This window comes from Dermacentor andersoni, chromosome 7 (genome assembly GCF_023375885.2).
Source record: "Dermacentor andersoni chromosome 7, qqDerAnde1_hic_scaffold, whole genome shotgun sequence".
Taxonomy (NCBI): Eukaryota; Metazoa; Arthropoda; class Arachnida; order Ixodida; family Ixodidae; genus Dermacentor; species Dermacentor andersoni.
The window spans coordinates 83,424,274-83,435,424 of NC_092820.1; the positions used below are offsets into that span (position 1 = coordinate 83,424,274).

At 47.6% G+C, this 11,151-nt stretch overlaps 1 protein-coding gene across 1 annotated transcript; it reads left to right on the plus strand.

Moving 5' to 3' along the window:
- The first annotated feature begins 422 nt into the window (after positions 1-422).
- Positions 423-10,484, plus strand: LOC126534183 (isocitrate dehydrogenase [NADP] cytoplasmic-like). Its single transcript, XM_050181439.3, has 4 exons — positions 423-1,178; positions 2,391-2,695; positions 3,459-3,800; positions 9,124-10,484. The coding sequence occupies exons 1-4, from the start codon at positions 1,062-1,064 to the stop codon at positions 9,608-9,610; spliced, it is 1,251 nt and encodes a 416-aa protein (XP_050037396.1). The 5' UTR covers positions 423-1,061; the 3' UTR covers positions 9,611-10,484.
- Positions 10,485-11,151: the final 667 nt, after the last annotated feature.

The following is an 11,151-nucleotide window of genomic DNA, read 5'->3' on the forward strand; positions in this document are numbered from 1 at the left end:
CAAGCAGGCGCACGTGGTCCGTACACGTGTTTTCAGCCTTTATGCCTAGGCTGAGAAGAAAGGCAGAAATTTAGCGGCAACTATGGTCCGTAAGCTTTTGAACTGCACTGTACGTATACCCAACGCGTATACCTGTATATTTACCAATGCAGCTGGAGTCGGTCGTAGCGGCACGTGCTCTCCGACCCACCAACCGAAATACTGAGGGCCCTCTTTCAACATTACTCAGAAGGATTAATGTTGCTAGCTTCTCGTGATATGATTAATGAAAATCGGGCCCCTCGGTTAACCCCCTTCCTTCTCGTTCAGAAGGAACGAGTTACTCAAGATAGCAGGTTCCACAAACTGTTACAGCGCCGAATGGGCCCGTATACGCGTACAACCGCCAGAGGCATTTCGGTGCGAGGAGGAGAGGAGGAGGAATAAACTTTATTAGTAGAAACGAGCCGACGGTAAAGTCGTCCGAGCTGGGCGGCGTCCCTAGTCCAGGATGCCGTGGGCCTGAGCCGATAGCTCGGCCCTGCTCACCAGGCGATGCTGGTCTTCAGGGCACGAGCTTGTCATCTGGGCCTCCCAATGCTCGAAGGTTGGTCCGGTGATGGCGGTGTCGATGGGTTTTGTTGATGGGTTTTCAATTTCGGTGCGAAATTAAAAAAAAGAAACACGCGCACACACAAAGAATAAACGAAAAAGAAAATAAAAGAAAAGAAAGGAAACAGTGATGTGTGACACTGACTTTCTCCAATAACAATCGACCTGTTTTCTGCAGACAAAGAAAAAGTGGTTTTGTCGGCTTATACTTTGCCAGATTAAACTGATTTTGCGTCGGACTCTTTATTAGGCTTTGCAATGCTCGGCCCACGAAGAAAAGAAAGTAGGGCTGTTCCGCGCCGCATGCTTTTGGCGCACCATTGCCGCGTGCAGTGAAGAACGAGCTTTCTTTCTCTCTCTCTCTCTCTTTTGCAAAGCACGCACCCGAGCGCTGCTTCGATCCTGGACCACCAGCAACGCGGTTGCTGCCGTTTTTCCGCGGCCCCCGGGAAAGAAGATCGCGAGACGTCATGGACAAGATCAAGTGCGGCCCCATCGTCGAAATGCTCGGCGACGACATGTCCAGGGTAATCTGGGAGCAGGTCCGCGACAAACTCATCGCGCCCTACGTCGACATCGACCTGAAGGTACGTGAAGGCACGCTTTGCAGCCAACAGCTGCCGCTCTACGTGGCACGTGCCCGATTAGAGCGGACGCCGTGCTCATCGAAGTTGGAGTGGAACAGCTTTCGGGCCACGTTCGAGAGACTCTACATTTACGAGTATAAGAACGATTGTAAGAACAATGCAGGATCGTGCACAAACGAAGGCCGTGTCCTTTCCCCGTTATGGAGAACTAGCTTCGGAACCAGGTTCCCAAAGCTTAGAGGAGCTCTGGAACGCCTCTCGCCGACTAAGCTATTTGCTGTGCGCTTTAGTCACGATTCTCTCTTCATAGTTGCGTGACGTCTTGGCCAAATGCAGCGCATGAGGCCTGCGCCGGTCGCTCTGTACTCCGTTCCATACATAGCAGTCAACGCTGAGGAAGCTACGGAGACTTCCTGCAATGGCTTCGTTCGCACTTGGATGTATGTCGATGTTTTTTGACTGCAATTGTGCGCAACTGTTGTTTATGTAAACTCAGTATTGAAAGAAACAACTTCTAATCCTTAGAAACAAACACACTGTGGTGTATGGCTGTTAATGCGTTGTTTTAGATCATTTTTATTTTTGCTGTTTTTCTCGGGTTTTTCGTTTGCAGCCCGTCGCGAGGGGCCTCATGTGCACGCTTGCGCGAGCGAACGCTCTTGGCGCGCAGCGAACCATGTACGCAACGCGCGGAGTGATAACATTTCTTGGCCGAACTTCTTGCGTAGCCTTCACAACGTTGACTGCTATGCACGGAACGGGGCATACATAGTATGCACGTACGTCATTCAAGGATACTCCGCGACTTCCGGTTTACGGCGGCGCCATGTTGGGGAACCTATAGGCGTATGCGCGCGCCCGTTGATAAGGTTCCTCAAGATGGCGGAATGTAGCGGAAGCAGACGACAGTAGCGGATGTGACGTCACGTGCATACTATGTATAGGTGTCGTTTGCCTAGTCGTCCGGCTCGTTTCTGACCTGTCGCGAATGGGCAATCGTGCTTTATCCGCTTTCGTTTTGTTTTTTGTCCATCAGTTGTCGCAGTACCACAGCGAGTTCATTCGAAAGTCATTTCTCTTCGGTGCACGTAACGCCGTGTACAGTGAACGGCCCTTTTCAGCGATTCGCGCGCGCAGCGTGCGAGTACAACGACGACCTTATTTACGCGTGGCGATTCCGCGCCTCTCGCTCGTCGTCGATTCGGCTCGCAGGTGTACGACCTGTCCATCGGCAACCGGAACGAGACGGACAACATGGTGACGCTGCAGGCTCGCGACGCGCTGCGGCGCTACAACTGCGGCATCAAGTGCGCCACCATCACGGCCGAGCGCGACGTGCTCGAGATGTACCAGCTGAAGCGCATGTGGCAGTCGCCCAACTCGGTGATCCGCAACGCGCTCGGTGGCGCCCTCTTCCGCGAGCCCATCATCTGCGCCAACGTGCCGCCGCTGATCAAGCAGTGGCGAAAGCCGATCGTGGTCGCCCGACACGCGTTCGGGGACCAACACCTCGGCAGGTTAGTGAGTGTCCTCGTTCCTTTCTTTTCTTACGGTGGAGTAGCGAAGGGGACTTCCGAGCTCTATCGCGTCCGTACTTCCCAATGCAACGTCTCGCTATCGAGGACAGCACGAATGCAGTGCAACGGGTTGCCAAGGCCCCCCTTGCGACGCGTGCCAGAGCCGTGAACGTGACGGAAGCCCCGGGTATGACGTCAGAGTTGGCTTAGCTGCGAAAACGCGCCCGCCAGTTGGCTGCGCTTATTACTTCGATTAAGCAGACAATGTATCTCAGTGCGCGAACTTTAGCTTCTTGCAGCCTTATACGGTGTGGTGGCCGCCATCAATATTGAAAATATTTATTACATGTAAAAAAAAATTAACTGGGCTTCTGCGTCGTGGTTTGGTACCGCGATGTTCCCAACGCAAGCTTCAAAGATGGCAGGGGTCGAGTCTGTGGACGGTTGTCGTTGCCTATGCGCCTGTAGTCGCTTACGCGAGCAGAAAAATGAACTGATTATTTGTCCCCATACAACTAGTTCGATCCCGCGACCTTGGTGGTCGTCGCTGCCGGGTCGGCCATCTTTGTTTTCGACGCAACTTGAGCCTTTCTTTCGACTTTTGTTCATAAGTGTTGTGTATAGGGAGCGCTGTCAATTATATCAGTCGTATATAAGCGATTGCCATCAGAATAAAGTTCAGTTCCGTGGTTCCCCGTCAATGCATAGTATTGTCTTATCATTGGGCGCTTTGAGTCACTACAATAAGGTATTTTGTACGCAGGGATTTCGTGGTTCCGGGCCCGGGATCGTTGGACGTGTGCTACAAGCCGGACATTGGCTCGCCGTACCGCATGCGAGTTTACGACTTCGAGGACACGCAGGGCGTGGCCGCGGTGATGTGCAACACGGACAAGTCCATCACGGAGTTCGCCTACAGCTGCTTCCAGTTCGCGCTCAGGCGCAACTTGCCGCTCTACCTGAGCACCAAGGAGACGATCCTCAAGAAGTACGACGGCCGCTTCAAGGACATCTTCGAGCGCCTCTACGAAAAGAAGTACAAGCCGAGGTTCAAAAACGTCGGCATCTTCTTCCAGCACCGCCTCATGGATGACATGGTGGCCAGGTATCAAACATCATCTGTACAGGGACTCTCAGTGAGCTAAACAGCTGACGACCAGTAATGGAGAACTTCAAACAGCCAGAGGCGGGGCTAAATACGATTGAAAACGGTACCTGGCGCCTACAGGTTGTCATGATCATAACGGCAGCCCTAGCATTTCGTCATTGGCTGTGTTGTCACTGCGGCAGGGTTGGACCAATATATTTGAAACTGCGTGATGACACGCATGCATGATACTGGGGAGATAAGTATTTGGGAAACGTGTAACATACTAGCTGAGCTATTGTATCCTGTACAATACTCCTCATGAGTTCATTAATATAACTTCGATACATTAGTTAGTTCCTCCTCATAACTCCAATGTAAGGGGCCGTTTCTAGTTTATATTATTTGGCTAGCAACACGTAACACCCCCTCCCCCCTTATTTTCTTTCCAAAAATTCTCTATTAACACGTAAAAGTAACTTACGGCGTTCTAGTAAAATTCGCCGTTGCATTTTCGCTGCAGTCTATGGGACTAATAAGTAATAATTGCGTTTGGAGAGGATTGCTTGGAGAGGATTGAAGAAATCTTGTAATAAAGAAAGTCAGACGTTCCGAAAAAGGGTATGTGATATGCGCGATGGACAGGAAGCCAGCTATAGAAATTCTTCTGACTGCTAAGAATGAAATGAAAATATATAAGTATAAGTGTGAAATTTTGAACGAATTCAGCTACCTGAAGGATGATGTTGAAATCCTTTCAGTTATATCAGGAAACATTGTAATGTCCGTGGTCTACAGGCCGCCGTCTGGTAACATGGACGCATTTCTTGAAATCATGGAATCTTATCTAAGCTTGGCAAAGAGCAACAAGTACGACGTGATCATCGGTGGCGACTTCAACATAGATATGTTATGTACAACCGTGAACAGCGTGAATTTTGATGTGTTACTTAGATGTTACTGTGTCACAAATATGATAACCACAGCAACCCGCATAACCCCTACTTCCCAAACTTGTATCGATCTATTTTTAACAAATATTAATTCTCCACTCATTCACTCAGGAGTTACATGCTGTGATATAAGCGATCATATGGGCATATATTTATTTTGCCAGAAGGAGGTCTTGAAACGCTACCTTGGTGTAAAAGCTATGTATCAATGTGTAACGGAAGGTTCCCTAGAAAGCTTTCGCACGGACCTTCTAGGCGTAGACTTTTCTGACATATATAGCGAAGCTAGGGCGGATAGCGCTTATGACTTATTCCTCGACGCCTTCACTCATGTCTATAACAAGCATTTCGTTCCAAAATTAAAGAGGCTACCTAAAACAATAAGAAAACCGTGGATATCACGTGAACTCTACACGCGTATTAAAGAAAAGCACAAATTATATCAACTATTTATTGATACAAAATATACTTTTGTTCTTGAGCGCTTTAAGAAATGCAGAAATAAATTAAATTCTGACATACGACAGGCAAAGCTCAGACATTACGAAAACTACTTTGCAGCTGCATTAAATCGTCCTGATAAGATCTGGCGTAAAATCCGGTCACTCGACTCTGGCATCCCGCAGGTTACAACTCCAGATAAAATTACAAGCGATGGCATAGAATACTCAGGTAATTCTCTTGCTGAAAAATTTAACAACTTTTTTACGGCCGCACCGAAGTTCTCAGCAGACACAACTCACGTAACTATTGATAGATGTCCCTCGTCTTTGTTTCTAGAACCTGTCTCTACAAGTGAAATTTTGTCTACGTTCAGAGGCCTAAAGAACAGTACATCGTGTGATGCGGAAAATATGCAGATACGTCCAGTTAAGCACGTCATTGATATCATTGCTGCGCCATTGGAGCACATATACAACTTATGCTTAGAAACGGCCACTTTTCCCCCGAGATTGCAGATTGCTAGAGTAGCAGTCATATATAAAAAAGGTAGCAAAAATGACTTTGGGAACTATAGACCAATCAGTATTCTGCCCGTCTTCTCAAAAGTGTTCGAGAAGCTCATTCTTAAGCGAGTTGAAAGTTTTTTAAATAAACACAGTATACTTTCTGACAACCAGTATGGCTTCAGAAAAAACCGATCGACGGAACTTGGCCTTTTACACCAGAAGGAATATATCCTAAGGAACTTTGAACATAGGAACCTCGTCTTGGGAATTTTCTTAGATTACAGCAAAGCCTTTGATTGCATAAATCATAGCATCTTGTTTCAGAAGCTTGAATGTTATGGAATTAGAGGCGCAGCATTACTCTTAATTAAATCTTACCTATCGCACAGAAGACAGTATGTCCAGATAAACGAATATAAGTCAACTTTACGAACAGTTTCGTGCGGGGTACCCCAAGGGAGTATCTTAGGACCATTGCTTTTTAACCTGTACATTAATGATATCGTCAGTGTGGATACTAATGTTCGTTTCATAATCTACGCCGATGATACTAGTTTGTTTTTATCTGACGATAGCAGTAGTAAGCTAAGGACAAATGCAAATGTGCTCCTGGAAAAAATACATGTATGGTCCGATAAAAATCTTTTGTCTGTTAATACTGCAAAGTCAAAGGCAGTACTTTTTCGTCCCAAAAATAAAAAATGCGGTAATTTCGGTGAGTTATTTTATAACAGAGACCAGATTGAGTTAGTAAGGTCATTCAAATCACTTGGCGTAACATTCACCGAAAACATGCTGTGGGACGACCACATAGACGATGTAGCATTAAAGGCATCTAGAGCCATAGGATTTATAACGCGTTCCAAAAATTATCTCCCGCAAAAGGTAAAGCTCTCTCTATATCATGCACTATTTCGCTCACATCTAAACTACTGCTCATTAGTATGGGGTACTGCTACACAAACCGGTCTGAAAAAACTAAGAACTCTCGAAAAACGGGCCCTCAGATTAGTTCATAACCTGCCAAGTAGACACTCAACAAAAAACTTATTTTTCAAGAACAAGATCATTAACGTTTTCAGCCTCTATGCCTATAGACTACTACGCACCTATAAACTAGAACAAAGAAGATGCATAAGTAATATATCTGACTTAGCCCCGATTGAATTATTTCATTGCACATATCCACGCCGGCATAAACCACACTGGGTATTACCAAAAGTAAGAACAAACTATGGGCGCCAAATGGTAGCATTTCAACTTCCATTCTTACTTAACAAATTAATTGATGAAAATATAGACTTGGGAAGTATTAGCTGCTCTAACCTTCGCAACTACTTTCTCATGAACGCGTCCCTTTGATTGTCCAACATTTAGACATCTGTGAACGTTTTTGTGTCTAATTGTGTTATAAGCGCATTTTTGGTTGCTGTTCTTTTGCTGTTTCGTAAGCGTTTTTGCTCTCAGTTGCTGTACTTGTATTTCTTTTGAATCGGTTTATATTTTTTTTTTCACGCACACAGGTGATTGTGTATTTTGCATACTTGTTTTTATACTAATGCTTTCTTTGACTTTGTATTTGCTGTCGTGACAGAGGTGCCGTCGCATGCCACTGCTCACCTGCTGTACGGGGGGTGGGAACTTAGTCAAGCGTCAATCGCTTTTATTCCCATCCCCTCCATCAATGTAATGGTGATGGAAATAAATCATTATATATATATATATATATATTATAATTCAAAGCTAATCCCCAGTGTTCGAGGCCACATCCGGATCTCTAATTCTGAGAACGCGGTGTTATAGGAGAAAATTGACCGATAACTATTCATCCAAGGCGGGTGAAAATAGCCAAGAAACTATTCGTGTTGCAGAAAACGTTTGCTACAGTTATTTGCAATTGCTGTTATTATTTTAGGAAAAATGCATCGAATGGTAGCGCTATTCGTCGCTATTGCTTAAGCGGAAGTAGCACAGTGACCATAGTCATGTAAAATTATCCAGCTATAGGGAGATGAGGACGTATATACTGTCCACGGCCACTCCATCAAAGCGAATAACCTTGTGCGCTTCGATCGAGCGGCCGTGCTCTGTGCAGCCCACTGATTCCGCTTGAAATCAGATGATTTCCATGTTAAGCTTTCTTTGCAAACTACTCCACCGTTGCACGTGTCGTTTATCGTGGTTATTGTTGGCTGCCTCTGCGAGTAGAAGCTGTCCTTGCTCTAGCCACAAAAACGGTTCGGGTCGGGTCGCGTAGCGACGCCGCGGGCGATTCCACCAAAGAGAGCGGAGAGTTCAGACACGTGACGGAAGGCACGGTACTCAGCAACGCCGCCAGATGGCGTCTCCTTCCGCGCCATAATAAAGCCCCTTAAACTTCGTAAAGTAGCGACACTCTCCTCCTCCGCCTTCACTGCTTCTCGTTCCTCCTCTCTTTCAAGCGCCCTCCTCGACCGTGGCGCCGCCTACACCGCTTGAGCGTAGCAACAGCGCCAACATGCGCTCCTCGCCACCCCGTAGACGCTTCTCGAGCGCAAATGGCGCTGAAGCACGGCGCGAGGGCCCACGTGATGCTATTAGGCCAATAACAGCGCAGCGTCGGCGTCGGCCAGAGCGCGCGAGGAGGAGGCGGCATTCTTCTTCAAAGCGTGCCGCTACTTTACGAAGGAGCTTTACGCCATAATATGCCATAAGGAACGACGGAACCTACCGACTGCGACGGTGGTATCGCCGAGGTTCGGCCCTTGGGGTTCGCCACTGGGCTTCACGTTCTGGCTAGCACGGCGGAAAATGCTGTATGGAAAACTGTGAACTGAAACAGCAATGCGTTTTACGACACAGATTCCGTATTTTCCAAAACGGGTTCTACACGCGAACTTTACTGGAAAAAGTTAAGCTCTGAGTGCTGGTTGACGTTAATTCGGCCTCAAGCACGTGCTCCCAGAGAAAATATTAAAATGTCAACAAGTGAAAATTGTTCGGTGTTTATTATGTTCCCACGTTTTAAAACATAAGCATATTGATGGAACAACAGAGACAAGAGCCCATTTACCATGTATATACAACAGCAGGCCCGCCAGAGACCAAGTGGCCACAGGTTCGCACCCAGACTTCACGAATCGCACTTCGACTTCTTCTCTGCCGGTCTTTTGCTCGGGCTTTCTCTTAAGCGTCTGTTGCCTCGCAGCAATATACTCCTCTAACAAATACTGATGATCGCTTTTCGTTGTAATGCACCCCATTTCTCGCTATTCTGAAATACCAGTTCCACGCAGGAGATCCTATTTCCTCAAGAATATCGGGGTGGCCTGGCGCTTGCTCATGCGTTAGTTGGAAAGGAGACCTTCCCGTCAGAATGATGATCAGTAAAGTGTCGAGTGCGAAGTTCTAATAAAAGTCTTCATTGCAGTTTCTTTTCTTTTCTCCAACCCCTTCAAGGTCGTTGCGGATGGAAGGCGGCTTCGTGTGGGCCTGCAAGAACTACGACGGCGACATCCAGTCCGGGTTCGTGGCCCAGGGGTTCGGCTCGCTCGGCCTCATGACGAGCGTGCTCATCTGCCCCGACGGCAAGACGCTAATCGCGGACGTCGCCCACGGCACCGTGACGAAGCACTTCCGCCGCTACAAGGCCGGCTTCGAGACGTCCACCAACTCGATGGCCACCATCTTCACCTGGACGAAGGGGATACGGCACAGGGGCAAGCTGGACGGCGACGCCAAGCTGGTCGACTTCGCCAGGATCCTCGAGAGGGTGGTCGTCGACCTCGTCGAGTCGGGCTACATGACCAAGGACTTGGCCATGTGCGTCAGGGGGTTCGGGAACGTCCGCAGGGAGGACTACCTCAACACGTTCGAGTTTATCGACAAGGTGGCCGAGCTCATGACGCCGGCCTACAAGCAGGTGTTCATGGAACAGTCTGTTTAATTTCCTCGCTTTGTTTTCTGCGTGCTTTTTTGCAAGTAGTAGTGTTTTTTTTCCAATTTATTGCAACATTTCCAGCTTCTTTTGAAATAATCGCCTGTGTTATTACGACGAGAAACGATGCCGACTTTTACATTCTCGAAGATTTTTAAATATTTGTTGGCTTTAGACGTTGGCACGTTTAGGCGACGCCGACTATTATACTCTCGTATTTTTGTGCTCTACAAGGAACAAAGTCACCCGAGTAATTTATATGGTAAAGAATGCGTTACCGTGTGAAAGTGTTTGCACTCGTGCTTGCAGTGTCCAACGCAAGGAACCAGGGTTGATAAGCAGACAGGTATCCGTGTCTATTCAAGCATTTTTTTCTTTATTGCCTAGCCATGAACTTGCATGGACGGCCGGTTCGCTGGAGCGACGTCGGCAAGTGCATTCTCGTCCTGCCCTTTACTCATTCAAAGTCTTGCATACACGACGCGTCAAAGACGCAAACCCTGCCAATTGTCTCGGAGCCTTGAGTTGCTTAAAAGTCACGGTGCCAAGGCATCGTGGGGTGAACGGAGCGTACACTTTAGGTGTGCCGACGCAGCGCAATCGAGCTTCGAGGTTCTTGTTGGTTGTGGACGCCGCGCGTTGGTTGCGAGACATTCGTACACAGCTCGGCTTGTCGTGTTTAGTTAATGCTGTGTGCCTTAGTTAGGGATGCCCGGTCTCGCCACTCGTTGACGCGACGCAGGCAGAAGAAGATGGCGGACAAACCAGTTGCGTTCCACGTTGGCCGCCTCACCCTTTCCTTTTGCAACAATACCCTCCTCCCATTCCACCGCAGCGCCCTCGGCGCATTCTCATGTGGAATAAACGTGGTTTCATTAATTTATTGCACGTTGTGATCCTAAGCTTGAGAAAGTAAAAAAAAAAAAAATAAACCATGCAGATCCAACGCTCATAACTTTGTACAACGTTTCCGCGTAACTTATAGATGTTGGCGCTTGCCTATACATAGTATGCGCGTGAAGCCATATCCGCTGCTGTCGTCTGCTTCCGCCATCTTGGGGTACTTATCAGCAGGCGCGCGCATAGGCCTTTGGGTTCGCCAACATGGCGCTGCCGTAATCGTGGAGTATCGTTGAATGACGTACGTGCATACTATGTATAGGCGCTTACGATGTGGGCGTCTATACGTTATTTGGTGCGCATGCTTATGAGACGAGCTCGCTTTTTCGCAGAGTTTGCTTCTCACTAACTAGGCGTTGCGCAGGCGTTTGTTTGACATCCTGGTACCGATGGAATACACCTCTCTCTCGGCGAGGCGCTCATCCTGTTGCTTGCTTCGAAAGCTGGCTCGCTGCATAAGGTTTCATACAATAATTACTAGAGGGAAATCTGGCGCTAGTGTCTACGGGAGCTGCAGTGAGAGCGGTTGTACCAGCGTGGGAAGTACGTGGATTTGCCTAAACTTCGTCTGTTTGGCTTCAAACGGCTTTCTGGCTTTGTAAACTCGTCATTTTCAACAATGTACTGCGTAATAAATAAACATCATTAAA

Excerpts from the sequence above, each read along its gene's own strand:
- LOC126534183 (XM_050181439.3), top strand. The coding sequence starts at position 1,062 with ATGGACAAGATCAAGTGCGGCCCCATCGTCGAAATGCTCGGCGACGAC. Across the intron at positions 2,696-3,458 it reads GGGGACCAACACCTCGGCAG|GGATTTCGTGGTTCCGGGCC; the intron begins GTTAGTGAGTGT and ends TTTTGTACGCAG. Across the intron at positions 3,801-9,123 it reads ATGGATGACATGGTGGCCAG|GTCGTTGCGGATGGAAGGCG; the intron begins GTATCAAACATC and ends AACCCCTTCAAG.